The sequence below is a fragment of the Aulonocara sp. 'chitande type north' Nkhata Bay genome, linkage group LG22 (genome assembly GCF_057382095.1).
Source record: "Aulonocara sp. 'chitande type north' Nkhata Bay isolate Kocher_YH1m ecotype deep benthic linkage group LG22, A_spYH_male_GT1.1, whole genome shotgun sequence".
NCBI classification, from domain to species: Eukaryota; Metazoa; Chordata; class Actinopteri; order Cichliformes; family Cichlidae; genus Aulonocara; species Aulonocara sp. 'chitande type north' Nkhata Bay.
This window is the reverse complement of record NC_141364.1, coordinates 7,961,002-7,981,571: the sequence shown is the minus strand read 5'-3', so window position 1 is coordinate 7,981,571 and position 20,570 is coordinate 7,961,002. Positions and strand designations below refer to the sequence as shown.

The 20,570-nt window shown below is 42.4% G+C and overlaps 1 protein-coding gene across 1 annotated transcript in view; it reads right to left on the bottom strand.

Annotated features, from left to right (window-relative positions):
• pou2f2a (POU class 2 homeobox 2a) overlaps nucleotides 1-20,003 on the bottom strand; it is a 67,876-nt gene extending 47,873 nt beyond the window's left edge. The window contains exon 1 of the mRNA XM_086280614.1: nucleotides 18,766-20,003. Coding sequence (XP_086136740.1) covers nucleotides 18,766-18,865 — 100 coding nt within the window. The 5' untranslated portion in view covers nucleotides 18,866-20,003. The remainder of the gene's footprint in view (nucleotides 1-18,765) is intronic.
• Between the last annotated feature and the right edge of the window lie 567 nt (nucleotides 20,004-20,570).

Below are 20,570 nucleotides of genomic sequence, written 5' to 3'. Positions count from 1 at the left end.
GGTCAGTTTCATGAGCTGGGTTTTTAATAGTTTCATCTTGGGTTTAAGAAATGTGACACCATGAGTGCAGAGGGTTGACGAGTCAACGTAGATAGGTGTGTTCAGAAAAATGCTTTGCTCAGTTTTAAAACAAACAACACAGGGCGCCGTGCTGTTTTATTGATCTTTGTCTAGCATTGGTAGTTTCATGATATTTACAAATAAAATATCTATCTTGTCACTAATGCACATTAGATAATATCAGAAATCACTTTGAATGATTTTAATGCAGTTATGGTTCATTTAGACACAAAGCTAAAATTTTAATTATATAAAATTAAGATTTCTACTGAATCTATTACATTAATTTTTATTCTATAAATTTATATATATGGTACTGTCATTATCCTGGATTAATTCTTACCATTATAATCATGACGTGAAAACCACGTATTGTAGCAGTCCTAATTTCAAACAGAAATAGTCTCCGAGTAGATAAATCAGGATGTTTTCTTCTCTTCTGTAAGTAGCAGGAGGCTTAATGGCAGATGAAATCCTCGGCATGTTTTTCAGAGCAGGACTGACCCCAGCATGTCACCCCAGCCTATCCCCCAAACACGAGCCAGACCATCTCTCACTGACCCTCATAAAATATGAGCAAGCAAACACTAGTTCCCCTCCCTCCCTCCCCCCAGACCCTCACTGCCTGCCAGATCTGGTCTGTTGTGGTCTGGCCTGGCCCTGGATGGCCTGGCTCATCCCAGGACTTGAACTTGAGACTTGACACAACAGCCTGCCCAGGCGTGGACAATTGAAAGAGAAGAATAGGCTGGTGATGGGTCGCTTGCATATGAATTGTTCCGGGCATTGGAGAAGGGAGGGCTGAGGTTACGGGGTTAAGGGCAAAGGTTAACCCCCCGCATCCCCAGGTCCCGCGTGGACCGCTCCCTAACTGACGAGCAGACAAAGGAGATGAGGAGGGGGTTCAGGATGACACAGGGCGCCGGGCCCTTGGACCCCTGCCACCCCGGAGGAGGAGGAGTAGGGGGCTGGGAAATGAACACATAAGCATGGATTTACACATGCACACACAGGCAGATGCACTATACAAACACTGCTGGGCTCACATGTGCCACAGCTGAACGACAAAAGCACTAATTCGAACGCACACGTGGACACACAGGCACTCCCTCCACACAGAAGAGCCCGTTTAATTTCAAAAACACACACAAACACACAATCAAACCTCAACTCACATGAATGAACACACCGACAACATCCATATTAATATTTTATCATTTCTAAATTCAAATGTTAACATTAGAGCAACATTGCAGGTGTGCTAAACAGAGTCCAAAATCTGATCACTGATGATATTCAAACACATTTTTCAGACACTTTTAGATCACAGATATTAACCAAATATAAACATCATCATTAACGATCACCTTTACCACCACACAGCTCAATACAAAGAACCATTTAACCATTTCAGATGTTATAATACATTACGAACTTTGAAACAGTGAATATTTCCACACAGTATGTTAAATGAAAAGAACCATGTTTTAAGTAGACAGAGGTATACTTCAATAAATGCACATTTATGCTGTAATGATTTCCACTTGTTAGGACCGTGGTCTCTGTAATCTTCACAGCCTGCGGTTTAAATGCCTCTTTTTCCTTTTTGTGCTGCACAGAGCCCATTACTCTGCACCATAAATAATTTACAGAGCCAAAGACACACTTCAAGATTAACAGATATTCACTATGACAGCAATTCACACCAACTCGGATGTTTGAATGAATAAAAACTTTTTCTAAAAGTTTCAGTTTGTATTTCTCAGATGCTCCTTTTAATAATTAGACAACTGACTTAGAAATGAAAGGCCACAAGACTGATTCCTGCTATTGAGAAACTGGATTTCTATCAGTCAGCACCTTGACTGTAATTAACGTTTAACTTTATAAGGCTGGTGAATAAAATGTTGATAAAGAGCGCACAGAAATACAGACCTCTGCATCACTTACTGGACAGGCAAAATCAATTTAAGCTTCACTGCAATAAAGACTGATACATATCTCTCTTACATCATACCACAATACTTAGTACATCAGATTTTTGATGTACTAAGCTCTTCACTCCTCTTTTTCTCTAATTTAACCCCTTTCATGTAATTTTAGACATTCTGAGATCTTCTATTTTATGATAACATATTTATTATATATATATATTGTCATCCTTTGCTGTAACTTCCTATCTTTTGGGGAAAGCAAAGTATATGTTTATCACCAACCTGAGCATATTTACATTTAATAGAAATTAATGTTTCAATAACTGTATATTTCATAGGACTTTACCTCTGCCACTGAGCGCATGTGATCGGCCCAGTTTGTAAGTTTGTCTGAATTTGACCCTTGCCTCCTTGGCTCAACTTACAAGTGATTGACTTTTATAAGGATGCTTTACTTTTGCAACAGAGAAAAAAGGGCTAATTTCTTATCTTTACAACTACAAATCCTATTGAAATGAATAAAAGTTCAAGAAATTATCTTAATGTCACAAACTAATCCAGATCCATCTGGACCCAGGTACTCAGCGGGGAAATTTTCAGCCTTCTTTTCACATCGTCGTGACATGGTTGGCTTTTACACCGACATCGTTAGTGTTTCTCCTCTGGAATAACGTTACACACAATCTGTGTGAAGGAACCGATAATCATACTCATTATCCACACTGAAAGTATTGAGTCAGAAATATTATGCTGTGGGATTGTGTCTATATTCCCCAGCTCTACTACTAAGGCCAACTAGGTGCAAATAAACTGAATGTTTTGTCTCCTGCAGTAATGGATGACTGACGGACTGTCTGAGCGAGCTGCCATCCAACCATGTTCTCTGACCCCGACAAGACTGGAGCTGCAGAGCTGGTAGCAAAAAAACAACCTTGTGTATGTGCGTGTGCGAATGTGTGTGAATGCATGTGTGTAACAGAACATGACGATGGTCGCCGGTGATCCCTCACTGCCTCGGGCGAACACTAGCTAAATGGACCTCACTCCGTCAGTGAGACACAGACATGGATAGAGGCTCTGCATGCGTGTGAGTGTAAAAGCCGTGCATCCAGATAGCGATGGCTGTGCAGCTCCAGCCACCATGTTTAAGCCGAACTGCCGTGTGGTGTGCTATCACTGCTGCTGCTGTGGTTGTGAGATAGATAGGAGGATTGGGGCTGGCCGGGCCTTTTCAAACCCCCAGAGAGCAGAAAGGGAGTGAGTGCTGGGCATAAATGCAGAATCTCCTTAGCTTATACCCCCCAGGGACGCAGACACAGGGCCATTTTCTGGGAGAGAATCATGCCGCCAAGCGGACAGCGGATTTACCATATTCATACCACTCTTTAGAGAGGAGGAGGAGGAGGGAGAGGATCTTCATCTGTCCCATTTCACTGCTACGACTGTATGTGGCTGCCGCGGCTCGTGTAGCCACTAAAACCCCTAGGGGGAACCATTAAGGAGAACCTCGCTCACTCCCCACATTTCTCTCCCTCATCCCCCCCTGTTTCTACCGCCGTCCCCTCCCCACGTTTCCCTGCCTTCCTTTTTCATATGAAGTATGAAGCCTCTCTCATTCATCCGATATCCTCACTAATAAGGCTGGATGGTTTAGCCAAGGCCAAAGCTAAAACCCAGCAATATCTGCCATTTCTACATAGAAGTGGCTGGAATAAAAGGCAGGGCGGGGGCTGATGAAAGATGTGTAGCTGCTAAAAAGTACAGCTGCTATATTACTGCTGCTGCCAGCATGGAGAAAACAGCCCAGATTCATATCAATGGCTTTGATTGAAGCACCGGGAGAAACCCGCTGAAGGACGGTTTGTCAGAGATGTCAACATGTGTATGTGTGTGTGTGTGTGTTTATGGTCTGTGCGCACGAGGGTTGGGATTTGCTGAGAGATTTGTTTAGATACCTGTGTGGAATGAAGTGTGTGTGAGTACAGTGTCTGTGCATGCTTATGTTCACCACAGTGTGTGTGTGCATGCAAGTGCGTAAATAAGTGTGACACAGCTTCTGTGTGTGTCTGTGAACTCTGTGGATTGAGGTGGGGAGTGTTATAGAGAGGGGCAGGCAGGCTAACAGATTCATATCCAATATGAAGAGGTTAAAGTGACGAGTCCAATCCTCCCCACAGAGCAAAGAGAGAATGAGATTGAGATGCGAGAAGAGGAGGAGGAAAAGCAGGGAGGAAGAAGAAGAGGAGGAGGAGGGAGGGGTGTAGTACAACAGATTAATTTCATTTCTGGACTGAGCACTCCTCTGCTAAAGAAAAAAAGCAGAGGATAATAAAAGAGGATAAAGAAGAAGAGAGGAGGGGGCGGTGATAAGGAGGTAAGCTGGGAGGAAGAGAAAAAAGCGTGAAGAGAAAAAAAGAAGAGTTTTTTCCCCTCTTTTATCTGATGTAGTAAATGTGTGTGTACTGTACGCGGAAGAGATTGGAGTCACAGAGTGTGAAGACGATTATGTGTTCAAAATTGCCCGTGAGTATGTCTGGCCTCTGTGCATCTGAGAGGGGGATACAGTACGGTGCAACTTCACAGCCTAACAAAGGCTTCTTAAATCACGTAGAGCAAAAATCAGCTAGTGAGTACAGTTTTGAATATGAAGCCCAGACTTCAAGCAACAGGCATCAAATCTGATAATTCCATTTCCTCAACAAAACTCTACATTTTTCTAGAGACACTTATATTAGAAATACAGTGTCTCACATAGCTTAGATTCTTCTTTCACTGGTGTTTTGGGCGCTTTAGATATGAGCATAATGTCTGCAGCTCTTTTTGAATCAGTATCTGTTAAACGAGTCAAACGTAAGGAAGCAGCATGATCACGAAGTTCTTGCAAACCTTACCTGATTTAAATTTGGCCAATCTCTCCTTCACGGTCATCTTCTCATGCAGCTCTGGACCACTTTAAGCTTTGCCAGGAGAGCTCTGTTAGCTTCCACTTGTGTGTTTGCATCATATGCTAGATCTCTTCTAGTGCATCAAAATAGAAATCCTCTAATTTGAATACATTTTTGGAGCAATAACGGGTAGTGAGCAAACATTGTGTTGGTTCTTGTTCAGTCTGCTCTGGACTGGCACACTGAGGTATGATGACATACATGCAGGTGATTTTTACCAGATGTTTTCACTTAGATGCCTCCGTGCATTACAGCAAAACCCGGGACTGACAGTCTGACCCTGAAGGACAAATCCACTGTGAACAACCCTGTGTAAAAAAAACAAAAAAACAATGAGCATGCTCCTGACCCAGTGCCTTCACCTTCAGGCTATGACACTGCAGTCTCCTTCGCTGAAAGCTGCTGCTCATTCTCTAGGTCATTGCTGAAGACCTCGTCATGAGCTCTCGTCATGAGGGATGATAATTAGTTTGGATGTTTAAATTACTTTATTTTACAAAATTACTTCACAAAAAACAAAAACTCCCAGAGTCAAAATTACCCCACCACCACGCTCTGATGCTAATCATCTATTCTGCATTTGTGTCCCTACGTGGACCTTGGCCTTGAGATCACCGCACAGAAGTCAGGGCTTTGTGCAGGCCAGTCAATAATGTTCGCTCTGGTCTTCTGGAGGTAGCTCTTCACCAGGAATGACGTGTTTCATGATGACCCATATCCACATTTTCTTTCAAAACCTTCACATATCCTTCTTTCTTCACAATTCCCTCCAACCTTAACGAGATTCCCAGTTCCAGATACACTGAAACCCCACAGCATAATACTCCCACCACCATGTTTCTTTGGTTTGCACATCTCTCCCTTTTATATCCAAACATAGGCAGCATCTATATGACCAAAGAGCTCTGGTTTTGCCTCATGTGAGCACAGAGACGCTTCCAGCATGCATAATCATCCTCCAGGCTGTACTTGGCATGGTTTAGTCTGCTCTCCATTCTTGGCAGGGTTCTAGTGATTGTCTTTTTGGGATTTAAATTCCCGACTTGGCTAAGTCACTCACAGGTGTCTTGGCGGTTTTTCTAGGGTCTTTATTAACATCTCTCACCACTTGGAACTGCCCAACCCTGGCTGGAGTTTTTATACTCTGTGTAAATTAGAAGATAAACCTCAGTTTTAACCTGATATTACAAGCTTTGTGCTTTGTGTGCAATATAGATAATTTATGCTTTTTAAAGTAATCCAATATGTTTAGAAATGCTTTGTTAAATAAAAAAAAAAAGAAATTGACAAAAGGCTAATAATGTTGTCTTTATCAGACATTCAAGTGGTCAGAAACAAACTTCCTAAAAACAGGATAAGACCAGAAAGCAGTCCAGAGCTGAACAATAAGAAGACCTTGAAGGAGAAACTGGCCAAATTTAAATCAGATATAGCTTCTTTATGGCTGAAACTCTTTACTTGTACCTGTTATGTTTTCATTTATAGTCACAGATTGATACTTCAAAACATAGGTTAACCTATACACCACCTGAGCAAATACAATAGTGTTGTGGCACGGAGACACTTTAGGTGCACTTGATTCAAAATAACATATAACGCTTTTATATTCTCACCCGGTTAAATGTCAGCCCACTGTGAGTTCCATATTTTATCTGACAATAAAGTGTCTTAATGTTTCCACTTTGCTTTAACTGACTGCTTTTTAGCTTTGTGATTACTTTCATGCATTTTTCCATCGAGGCTTTTGACAGCGCACAAAGGACGGCCCTGAACTTGTTGGATTTGAACTGTATACACTAACAGCAAAAGTGATATCAATGGCAACAGCACGGACACGGAATGTAAAAAATTCTCCACGTCTCTGACTACGTATTATTAAGAATCTATGCAGAGATTTTATTCGGTGTGAATCTTAAACATTGGCACAAAGTGGAACCTCTATAAAGAGGTTCTTGCTCTTTCCATCTGAGTGGCTGAGACCAAAACCTGATGTTTACTGTTGATGCTTTAGACAGGCGAAAGATTTTCTGCAATTACACTCCACTGTAGCGGTCTTAACGTGACATCTTGCCATCTGTACTGGGCCAGTTATCTATGATGAATAGGAAAATTACACCTTCAAACAACAAAATGGACCCAGAAATGCAAGGTACATAGCCTGCAGATATTTTGTAGTGTGTTAGTGTGTTGTTTCTTTGCTTTAATTCACCAGGTTCTCAAAAAGCACCCACACTGGAGTCATTGCATGCATTAGATGCACTATTTACAGCACATCCAGGTGATTGTGGGCTCACTAACTAGCATATCTCTTAGCCTGTTTTTATGCTTGTTGAAAATGCACATCTCCTGAACAAGACAAAAATTCAGCAGACGAAAAAAAAGAAAGAAAGAAAAGTTCATATTAAAACACTAAATGTAAAAAATAGTTGGTGTTTCATACTTTTGTGCCCACATCTGGTGGACAGTACAATTAGGAGCAGCATCAGCTGTACAGTCTGGAAAAAACACCTTCTAAAAGCCCTTGAGCTTGTAGTCTGGCGAACGCATATGTGGGTGAAAATGAGTCATAGAGAGTAAGTGCACGTATGTATTTGGTAGAGCATGTGTGTTTGTATGTAATGTGTGCAGGGGGTTAGTTGAGTACAGGAGATTGAAGCACTAACCAGAGCACTCAGATTTATTAAAAAGGGCCGGACCCAGTGCCTGTCCACCCCCCAACCCCCCACCATTCCTTTCACTCTCCATCCTCTATTGTTGTCACTTTACTTCTGTCTCTGTGCATACATACAGACCCCCCCCATCTCCTCCTACATGATATTACGTTTTTCACTAAAAACCCTTCACAGTCACTGCTGGTCCCTCAATAAGACAGGCTCAAGAGAAGGAGGGGTTGGGGACAGGGAGGACAGGAAGGACGTGGTGTTCCTGAGGTAAATAAGGGGACCCCTACCCCTCCTTCCCATCCATCCATTCCTCTCATCACACACCCCTTTCTCTGTCCCACAAGTTCATTTCCATAACTCCTGTCAGCTAAATTAAATTGGGGGGGGGGGGGGGGGATTTAAATCTGCCCTGTTCCCCAAAACTGCAGTGACTACCAGCCAAGGGGATGGACGGGTGGAGCGAGGAGACAAAAGAGGTGGAATCCAATGTAACAAACCTGACTTTTGTCATTCGAGTTTATTAGCTAAATGTATCAGCTGCTGGAAAAATGCATTGTTGGCTGAAAGCATTCATATTCCTTAGAAACACACACTCACACACACTCACAGACATGCAAAGGGCCCAGACAAAGGAAGAGTTTTGGCTCTCCGTGTGTGGTTTACTCGATCAAAACTATGTTGGGCAGCATTAAACGTCCCTGCGGCACTGCAAACGGCGAGATTACATTACAGTGGCGCGTAAACATGCAAACACTCAGAGAGGAAGATGTACTTAAGTAGAGACAGGCACACACACACGCTCCCTGCTTATCCTGCTTGTCATTTTAATCTCTATAGGCAAAAGCAGCGAGACGAGCTTCCTCACACTTCCAAGGGAAGGTTTTGTGTGAGATCACACACTGGCTTCATTATGTCAGAAACCTGTGAAGGAGGACAGGAGCCTTTCCTAAGCCCTGTTCTCTCTATTCAAGCAAGCAGGGGAACAAGATCACTGCCTTGAGGTTGGCACAAAAGACCAGCACTTCTGTATTACACACATCGGCAGCAGGCAGTGATGGACATTAGCTAGAATACACACACACACACACACACACACACACACACACACACACCTGCTGGCGATCACAGACATGCACCAAACTACAGTAGACCTTCTACATACCCACTAATGCGCGCGCGCACACACACACACACACACACACACACACACACACACACACACCATCTAAAAAACTTAAAAAACACATAATTGCAGTGCATGAAACTTTTTGACTAATGGTAAATGACTGCTGGTTAAGTCCTGAATTTAGCAATTGAATTGTCAGATTACGGCTGTCTGCCTCAAAAATAATTTATGTCATTTACGAGTTAGGTTGCTTCCTGGGAGCTGAAATTACTGACCATCAGATTTATTTAATGGAAGCCAGAAGACACAAACCTTTGGACACAGATTACATACAGATTACATACTGTGGTGTCCTGAACAAATGTACCTGCTTTAAGTGGCGATGTCTAGACTCATCCTTTGGTTTTATTAAACGTACACATGACTTTGAACTTTTTGAAGCAGGTTAAAAGTCGAGTAGTCTGAGATTGCTTGTACTGTTTGGACCGACTTTTGCATTTAAAACAGGCTTGAATTTTCGTGGAATTGATTCAACAAGGTTCTGGAAAACATTCCTCGTTACTTTGGCTCATTCTGCCATAATTGCATCATGTTGCTGCAGAATTGTAGGCAGCGTCTTCACCATGCACTTCTTCTTTGGACCACATTTTAAACGTGCACTGTTGGACTGACTTGGTGAATCTGGAGGCCATTCGAGTACTCATGGTCATGGATCCAGTCTGAGATGATATAAGCTTTTGACAATGATACAATCTGCAGCATTTAAATGATGCTCCATTGGAATTAAGGAGCTCCAAGACTATGCCCTTACACCTTTACACCACCTGCTGCACGGATCCTTACTTATATGCCAAAATGTGACACCACAATCTCAATGTCACAGCAGAAATTGAAGTTCTAGTTTTTCACCGTTTTGGAACATCAGCTCTATGTTCTTAGCCAACAGGAGCAGCACTTAGCATGGTCCTCTTCTACTGTGAACTACCTGCTTTCATGTTTTTTTCAACTGTCAAGATTTCAGACTTTCATGATAACGATATAATCACTTATAATTTGAATTAATATTAATCCTATCAGCCAAAAACTGTAATTTTCCACAAACTTAAAATAGAGGTGCTCAGAGGTGATGAGAAAGGAATTATAAACTATAAAACAGGCACAAAACATTCAATTATTTACAATAACATATAAGCACCGTTAGAAATACATTAACAATGAATAACAAAACATCAAGGTTATCAGTGCAACACCCCTTTTTGTTTCGTGTTTGGAGTTTTGCAATTACTGTTTTATGTGAGCTCCATTGTACTCTGACCTCATTCATCAACAATGGACCAATGAAATGCGTGACAACTAGAAAGATAATTGTGCATGAATCTCAAGCTAATAAACCCGTTTTGTTATGTGCATTTCGTCTCTGTTTGCCTCACATGTGTTTTTGTTGAAGTTTTGTATTTTTCAGCATATTGTGGTTTAGGAAAAATGGAGCCTGCCACTTCTAACTGTGTATGTATTCATGTAAAAGCCTGTTTAGAGACAAGGGTTGAAATTTAGCAAAAGTTATAACTCTCTCTGCTTCATATCATTTTCATGCACCGTTCAGAGGACCTTAGGTTAGTTTTCTTCTCCATTCTTATACTTGGTTTCACAGCTTTGACAGATCCTCTTGCCTCCATGGATGCAAGTAGTTGACCAGGTAAATGATAAATCAGCCATTCACTGCACACGTCGAGTTTACAGAAAAGGAGTGCTTTCAAACAGCAAGAGGTGCTAAAATGAACCAAGAATCCCAAAGAGAAACCTTCATGTATCACTTAACACTGCCACATGCACACACAGACCCCTAATTGGTGTACAGCGTAAAACCTCATTATTCTGCTTAATTAGAAGGCAAGCAGCAGTCCTGACCTGAAACCAGCCTCTCAGTACCTTGAACAGCATTCATGCCTTTATTTCTGACTCCTGCCCTCGTGTTCCCTTTTCTTCCTGCCTTTCCTTCTTCTGACCAAACAGACCAGGTTGCACGCTGGGCAAGGGCAGGGAATTAGAGTGATAGAGGGAGTGAAGGGAGAGGTGGAGAGGAGTGTGGAGAGATGGAATGTGAGCTATGAGATGAATGAATAGGCACGGGGTTCTTTATGGCATTTATGTGCACTGAGGAGAAAGCCTATCGACAGACACCTTGTCGGACAAAGGGGCAGCACACGCTGAGTGCATTCGATTAAGGGTGGGCATTGGTGTTAAACCAAAAAAGGTCCCCTGCTGCGCCCACGATTCATTATTTAGACGGGGGTGTAAAATGGACACTGGCCGAAATAAACACACACGCACGTACTCTGCAACAAGCCATCGGGGAAACACCAATTTTACAGACACAAGTACTCAAGAAGTACACAGGGTACTCGTGCTTTCGTGGACAGACATGGTTGCAAACACAAACCAACACACACTTACATATGATTGCCGATTACATACCCAAAGAGAGCGGGGCACAGAGGGCAGTCAAATATAGCCTGAGTACAGCCAATTTAGCCCTTAATGGTCTTTGGGCCATTAAGGGCAGCCATCAAGAGCGCAAGACTAAGATGACTGTCCAATGCAGGATGCACGTGTGTTTATGTGTGGAGGAGGACAGTGTTTACCTAGATTCTTCTCCTCCTATATGTGTGTCTAATGGCCTATGAATGTTTCCACGGTAACTATAAGAGTTTTTAGCTGGTTGGATGGACTGACATACAGACGGCAGCAGAGGGGAAGCAGAGTTCAGGCGCCCATATTTTGTTGTGGCAACGTTTTTATTTCATATCTGCACAGCAGGAAGTGTCCATGGTATGAAATGGCTTTTTTCATCTATAAGACAAAAGGTCTCTGTATAGGTGTGTGTGTGTTCAATGCTGCATGCAAAGGTTTGTGCATGTGTGAAGGTAATGCACAGGACATTTATTACATCTGCTATAGATGACAATGTTTTATGTTTCTGGTAAATTTACATTTATTTTTAACGATGAGGCGTGTGATAGGAAACGCGCGCTGGCACCAGTACTTGTATGTAAAAGACAGATGTAGCCACTGTGATGTCACCGATTGAGTAAGCCCAGCTCTGATACTCTGACTTTATGGTCATCACTGTTTTGTTTTCTGGTGCAAGAAGTGACCGTTGTTGCAAAAGGAATGAGCGTGGTGTTTTGAGCTAATGCTAAAAAGAAAATGCTCGAATTTCACTAAACAAACATGGGCCAGGCAAATGGTTAAACACAGTTTTTACCAGGTAATTGCATCCAAAAAGACACAAATTAGCTGATTTAATGTCACATCTGATATAAAACCAAAATCGTATCATTAAGCAAGCTGTAAACATTCTTATTTCTGCTTTAAAGTTTTGGCATTTTAAACTGGACTCCTTTTTGGATCCAGCCTCCAGCGGCCATTAGAGAGACTGCAGTTTTGGTAGGTCCATGGTTGTTTGTTGCTTGGCTGACATGTAAAAATTAAGGTATGTTAATTTGTTCATTTTTGATTTTTTAACATCAGTGAAAATGCAAAGAGAACACTAAACAGGCTGGGCTTACACTTTAAGAGTTTCAAGTATGTATGAAAACGTCTGTCTGTGGAACAAACACTGAGAAACAACAACAGTGTCACAGTGTGCAGGCGGTTCAAGTAAAGCAATTAACCTGACAAAATGTGCTAATTGATATATAACACGGCCCTATGTTAATGAAAGACTATGTGGTCATAAATGTTGTTGTTTGTAAAAGAAAGGAATTAAATGCTATACTCATTAAAGAATCAACATATTTGACTAGCTGATTGCTTCCACGGGTCAGTTGTAGTCCAAAAATTCCCCTCAAATTTTTAATTGTAATTTTTTTTATACAAAAAAAATCAACTGAAACTGAACTGATAATCTATGATGGATTTATTTTAATATATAATAATAATGGATTGGATTTATATAGCGCTTTTCAAGGCACCCAAAGCGCTTTACAATGCCACTATTCATTCACTCTCACATTCACACACTGGTGGAGGCAAGCTACGGTTGTAGCCACAGCTGCCCTGGGGCAGACTGACAGAAGTGAGGCTGCCATATCACGCCATCGGCCCCTCTGGCCAACACCAGTAGGCGGTAGGGTAAAGTGTCTTGCCCAAGGACACAACGACCAGGACAGAGAGCCCGGGGATCAAACCGGCGACCTTCTGGTTACAGATACGCTTCCCAACCCCCTGAGCCACGGTCGCCCCAAATTTGGGTGCCTTGAAAAGCGCTATATAAATCCAATCCATTATTATTATTATTATTATTATTATTATTATATATTAAAATAAAAACTGTATTCACTGACAGGATTAGTCTACCTGCTGCAGATACCCTTTAATGAAGCTGCCTGTTTAGGACAAGTGAGGTGTCTGTTTCTCAAACTCCAGACTCTGATGTCTTTTCTTGGTGTCCACTTACACTGGGTCCTCCTACTTCTTTTCTCTCTGGCTGGAGCCAGTATGAACTGTTCTGTGAAGGGAGTAACACAAACTGTTGTATGACATCTTCACTTTGCAGAAGGCATTTAAGACCGCTAACCTGATGTAAATGTAAAATTTAAACAGGGATGATGATTTCTGAAATTGGGCGTCTCTGCGTCTAACCAGACATTAATGAATTATTAATTTAATGCTATACTTTCAACAACCAATGTGGGGTTTTTTTTATAGCTCAAACATTTTGAAACGACCTCAGGCTTTTGAGCAGTGGTGCAAATAAAACGACTCATAAACAGCCAAACAAAAAATATGTGTCACTGACAACCTCTTTGATATGCATGTCACGTACTTACTTTAATATTTGGATGCATTTGAATGAAGCGGATACATCGTCACATGCAGTTTGTGTGTGTGTGTGTGTGTGTGTGTGTGTGTGTGTGTGTGTGTGTGTGTGTGTGTACGTACAGAGCTCAGTGTGGGGGTGAGGCAGCTTAACGCAATAAAGCATGTTGTATTGACATCTGTGTTGTGTCTATTGATTCCCCATTATGGAGCTAACAAACCCGCCTGGACGCTTTGTCATTCGCAATCACGTTAGCACCGGGACTCACCAACAACGCTGCCCCTTTTAAAATCTGATCCATACGCACGCGGACACACACATGCAGACGCCGCTTCCTCGCATTCCCACACATCTGTGGCAGCTGTTCGTGTCAATACACACAGATCCACCCGCAACCACAAATTCTCATGCACACACATCAACAGTCTCCACTCACAAATGGGGTGGCGAGAGAGCAGTCAATGCTGGCTAATCAATAGCGGTGGAAGGTTAAAACCACTCACACAATGGGCAGCTATGAGCTTCTTGTGGTTTTCAGATAAACCAGACATGCCGGAAAGATCCATAACTGACCTCAACGTGCAATTATTGAATCGTCTACCTGTCTGCCTGCTCACACACAGATCTGGTAGCTTTATGCACACACACACACACACACACACACACACACCCACCCACGTGTTCAAATTATATAAATTCCAGCTGGCATGCATTTCCTCCTCATTGAATAAACTCAAATATATACAGATATACGTTGTAACCAGCTTCACTTAGAGTTCATTCACAAATTAAAAAAAAACACACGTTTGAACGTTGCATCTACCTGAGCAAAAATCACATCTTTCTCCCACAAACACACAAGCTTTGTTATCCATAATCGCACAAACGTGTGCTCCACAAACACAGAAAGCCAATTAATCTGAACACAGGGGCCTCAATTTGATGTGGCCCAGACTTCACAACCCCCTCCTGGGCTCCACGAGGTGAAGATCCTGGGTGTGAGAGGAGGTAGTTATCAAACAGCACGCAGCACCCTGTGTGTGTGTGTGTGTGTGTGTGTTTGTTGTATTTTTAATGCCACTTGCACAAATATTTTTAGACAGCTTTTTTTGTTTGATCGTGAATCATCATGACTTTACGTATGTGTTGCGGGGTAATCTAAATAGAAAAGCGCGTCTGAACACGCTGAACTAGAGACTAAAAAGAACACTGTGCTGAATAACTACACCTGGAATAAGAGGCCTCTCACAGTAGCCAACATAAATAAACCATCCCTCTCAATCCAGACATGTGCCTCCTCTCTGTGAATTTGACAGCTCTCAGTTTTATATGGGCCACAGTGGCCCTGGAGGATTTTACAGCAGTGTACATAAAATAAAAGAGCATTTAGATTTCCTTTGTTGTGGTGCAGAGGAGGGACAGAGCAGAGGCAGCTACAGGTCCCTTTCCGCCCTCACTGCCCTCTGAAAACACACACACACACACACACACACACACACACCGCTGCAGAGACCGGGCTGCACAAAAAAGAAGGTTTTAAGTCTTTGCGGCAAAGATGTGAAGCTGAAAAAGAGCCAAGAAACACTAGTCTCCACTCTTCAACTGTGGATGATCTGAATGCTTCTCTGGGTGTATTAATGGCTGGAAAGTAAAGAACTCAAAGATGTGATGTGGTTTATGACCACACTGATGAGATGTCAGAGTTCATCCTCATTACTGCCCCATGCACAAGTTCCCCAAACTAACACAAGCAGCGAGAAATCTGAGCTACTACAACAATCGCATTCAGAGCTCACATCTATACTATGTTATCTATTTTTAATTAATTCACAACACTGGATCCTGAAAACAACTCAGGAAGAATGAAAATACACAACACAGCATTCCTGGCGAAATAACTCTGTGAATGCGAAGTAATTCTACGGGTCAACAATATGATAGGAGTTTCTAAAAGGCAGAAAAGGCTTAATGTAATAAAAGGGTTTCATTACTAAAAGCACACGAGCTGTAAAGCCAGCGGTTTTCTGTATACTTCACGAGTTATAGGATCCACTCACTGTAATAATGTTTGCATTCATACAGCCGCAGTGTGAATAGGCTGGGATAGAGTCAGATTTCAGGGTGATGCCTTTCCAAACAATATCTGAATTGATAGCGGGAGATTCCAGGGACTTAAAGGCACTAAAACTCAAGCCAGATTTCTTTAATAGATAGCAATCATGAAAGTAGCCCAACCCATCGGTTTCTCCAAGGCTGGAACCATTTACTGCACTTAAAAATGTATTTAATAAAGTACAACATTACAAATATAAAGAAAACATTATCAAGCTCAGATGACAAATTTAATCCAGTGACCAATTTAAAGGTGTGCGACTGCAGTGATGTGTCTGTGGCCCCGCTCAGCTGAGGCCAGCGGTCTCAACACTGTAGCGTTTAAGAGTCGAGCTGACAAAAAACCCATAAGCCCTTGGTTTAGATCCACTGTAGAGCCACTGTCTGCAAGCGTCTGCTGTTTAGGACCACTCTCTCGCTCCTTCTCCACTGAACCTCACTCACCTCGTCTTAGACTTTCGACACTCCCGTCTTTGCTCCCACTAACGCAAACACACACAGGTGTGTGCGTGCTCACACATTTACAGGTGCACGGAGTGGTACAGATGCACGCCTTGGTCAGATCACAGAAAGAAGGGGAGAGCGAGAGAAAGGCAGAGAACTGTGGGTAACAGACTTAGCTAAAGTGGCTTATGGGGCCCAGGCAAACCACACTGGGCAAATCCAATTCAACAACTCCCCCCCGTTCATAGGGAACAAGACACAGGAAGAGAGGGATAGACGGGGAGAGGGGAAAAAGGGAGCGAGAGGAAGACGGGAGAGTTTGCATTTTACAGAAAAGGCTTTTGTGTCAAGTCAACACTTCACAGAAATGAGAAAGACAATGAGGAACAGAGGATTCAGAGTTTCTTTCTCTCCAGAGATTAAAGATGAAAGATGGAGAAAAGCGGAGAAATAACAGGGGAAAGGAGGGATGAGTGCTGCCCTTTGCTCTCCTACCTACTTTACTTCCCTCGTGTGTATCGGCTGCTTATCGCACCAACATGTTTAAATAAAAAAAAGCAGCCAGTACAAGAACTCTGACCCTTTCATTTTCTCCCATGTGGAAAATACACCATGCAGACTGAGCTGCTGAGGAACTGCTGCCTCACTCCTACCCTCGTTATTCTGTTTTTCACCTATTCACTCCTAATTTACTTCCTCATTTAATAATCCACATTCAGTCACGGCCATTTAATTATCCCTTTGACACCACAGTGTCGTTGCTAACACAGAATCTTCCATTCTGGCTTATTTCTCTCCAAAGCATTAAACTCCTTTTCCCACTCTCACTAATTCATTCTTTTATTGCTTTTATTCATTCAATTCAATGACTCTTTCACCTGTTAATTCACTGATACTTTAACCCTCGCATCTATTTATTATTCATTTATGCACCCACTCATTCTGTTATTCATTCAATCATTCATTTGGCCCCTCGCTCCCAGTGTGCACTTCTCCTCCCTATTCCCCCATCAGGTCTTTTACTTTAATTTCTTAAAGGATCAACTTTAAAAAAAGGAAAAAAAAAGACCCCTCCCCCGAAACAGAAGCTCGGTGGTTATATGTCGCCTGTCAAAGCCGCCAGAAGCAGTTGAGGTTTCATTAAAAACCACAACCGTTTTTCTCCTCCTGACACCTACTTAAGGTGATAGCCTGAATTATCCCTGCACGGCTCGGCACGGCTCAGCATACACACCTAACCCCATCTGTCTTTTTAAATTTCCGGCTGGATGGATGGGAGGTGGGACAGAGGAGCCACCGGCACTGTCACCCTCCAGGAATCCTGCTCAAACACACACCTCAGTGCACACACTCGTGTTTCTGTGACCAACACGTCACAAAGTTTTACCCAGGAGGTGGCAGGAAAGGGAGAACTTTGAACAACCTATCTAAAAACCAAATGTAACGACAAAATTAAGACATTCAGCTGATTTGTTAACACTGTAATTTTACATTTAGATTTATAAAGCACAGCACATCACAGATTTTTATATTCAAACAAAGAAAGCTAATCCAGAGAAGTGCATTGTCAATATTGATCACACTGCAATATTATAGTGATCATGATTTATTAAAGCAGAGCATTAAAGCATCACAAGGTCATCATAAAAACCAAGTATTGACTGACAATCCCACCGATTAATCCCGAAGATTAAAAGAATATTAAAAGAAAATCAGTCCTTAATTAAATTATTCTGATTTTTTAATATATGGATTTCAATTTCAGTCTCTTGAAAACGCCACCATTTCCCCTCTCACATCATCACCTGTGTTGGCAAAGTTTCTCCCTCAGCCAACTTAACTGTACTCCTGTTTTCCCAATGTGGCCTCCTGTCAGGGATCAATACAATCTGATCGATAGATGACCATGAATATTCCCCACAAACCTAGCCAAGTTAGACCGAAGGAGAGGAGCAGAGAGGAGACAGATGGGATGGAGGCTGAGATGGATGGATTGCCATGGATGAAAGAGGAAAAGATAAGGAGAGAGTGTGGCGCCTCAGAGAGACTGTGATGGATGCTAATGGCCCCTATATTCATGCATCCAATTTGGGGTGTGTTTTTACATTTTTGGATTTACATGCAAGTAAGTATTGCGAGTTAAACTGGTCGTTTTCCCTCTTTTCGTGAGGATATAATGACAAATAATAAAAATACACATTTTTTATGATATTTAGTCCTCAAATATTCCTTGACAAAAATCACTTGCTTGTGTAATTTCAAAGAAATCCCAAATGTCTTGAAATATTTAATACTGAGAGTCTGATCTGCTTTTTCTACTTTTAAATAAATAAATGATATTTTTGTTTCTTAAAGAATTTCATTTTGCGTCTACAGTGGTTATGGAGTGCATTTTGCATCTTTCACATATGGAAAATGAAGTTTGTGGGTTGTATGTTGCATCATCGGTTTACACGCGTGTATTTTATTTAAGTTTATTTTGGGTGTTTGAGAAACCTGAGGTGAAACTGGAAACATAAAATGATGCGTAAAGACTTTTTAAAAATCTAGATTTAGCAGGTTAAAAATAAAAAAAAATATTATATAAATTATGAACAACTGTGATTCTTTGCGTATAGGTACACAGTAGTGGGAATGGGACCGGGGAGAGGTGTCTTACCGGGACTGGACCGCGGAGCCAGCGAGGACTTGAGTCTCCAGGCGCTGAAGTCGGACGCTGTTCTCTGAAAGACGAAGGGGACCGGCAGGGGGACAAACATGGTCCTCTGTCGACCTGGGGGTCGTTGTTTTTATTTTAGTCTCACTTTTTTTTTTCTTCTCCTATTCGTGGTCCTGTCGTCGTTCTTTGGCTTTTCTTCGTATGATCTCCAGGTTTGTGGACAGCCGTTTGTAAGGATGCTGGGACGGCTTGAAAAAAGGAGATTAAGGATTTGGCTTTTTTCTTCTTCTGTGAATCGATTCTGTGTCTCTCTGGATTCACATTGCTCTACTTCTGGATTTTGTACAGCTGTGGTAACCAGATGGATACTCTGTTCCTCTGACTTGAGTCTTCTTGAACTGATCTAGTCCGGCACACACACGAACACGCAGCGATGTGCTGGGCGCGCAGCAAAGACTGTTTGGCTTTGGGAGAACAAATAAAGCTACCAGTGGTTATCCATACAGGCTAATACAAGCTGAGGGTGACTGGCCATTTGGTGATATCTGCTATCATTGCACCCATGTGAATCCGGTGCAGTCGGTGCTCGTCACTCAGATACTCTCTACAGGATGCAACACAGGCACAATTAGACTCTCAGTGGTTCTCGGACCCAGTCTTCACCCCTCGGCCGGGTTTGCTTTGGTTTGGGTTGGGGAAAGATGGATTTTCCCTCCTGCGCTCTCATTAAAAGTCCTAAACAAACGCAGTCCACCGGCGAATCCTCGGTAAGGAAAAGGCAGAAAGCAACTGTCCGTGTAAGAGTGGAGTTGCTGCTTTTTGGTTCTCCTAAAGATTTGGTTAATAGCTGGCTGATCTGCTGAAGAAAACACGCACGCAAAGCGACACTATAAAAACCGTTATTTGGTAAAAGAGAGAATTAATGAAATAATAAAGTAAGGCTACGCAGGCACCCCAGTCTGACTTTCGCTCCTCCCTCTCCTCCCCTCGCTGTTTCTCTCTCTCCTCTTTCTCTACCGGGGGTCACTAATTAAAGCAAAATCGATAGATAAATAAATGAATGAATCCATATTAATAAATAACTCAGTCCTCCGGCTTCCTCAACTGATGCGCAAGCGAAAGCGAGAAAAAGACGAGGAGAAAGCGTTGCCCCTTTCCTTTTACGGTGCACTGTCTATTCTTTGGCTCTGCTCCGCCATCCGCCGGTGTGTATCTCTCTCTCTCCTTCTCAGTCTTCCGTTGTGTGTATCCTCCGTGTGTGTGCGCGCGCGCGTATCAGCGTCCCTTCAGTTTATTTTGGGAACCCCGGTGGTTTCGGTCCGACACCGCGCAGCCTGAACGCACTCTGGCACGGCGAAGCGCTCTGCCCGGGAGACTGAGATATCCAGCCCCCCTTCATCTGTGTTTTTTTTTTTACCCCTCTTCCCTCCCCTCTCTACCGCGACCCCCTTTATCCCGACACACACAGCACAAATATACACACACACATACATATACATATACACAAAGAGAAACACACAGTCCCGCCTCTGCCCCTTGGAGGCAAACATTTCTTTTCAGCGCACACTTGCAGATTTATTGGCACTTGTATGTGATCTACAAAGTAACTCGATGGTGATGAATATTACAAATACTACAAATACGCGTGGCTGTCTGAAAGATGTTTACAAGGTTTATGTAAAAAACAGCTTCTCATAAGAGCCCTGCTTTACTACTTTAAAGCCTTCCTCCACGAACGCGACGCTTTTCTTTTAGCACGTAATCTCGTACAAGGCGAGCGCTGATCGGCCAATTGATCTTCTGAT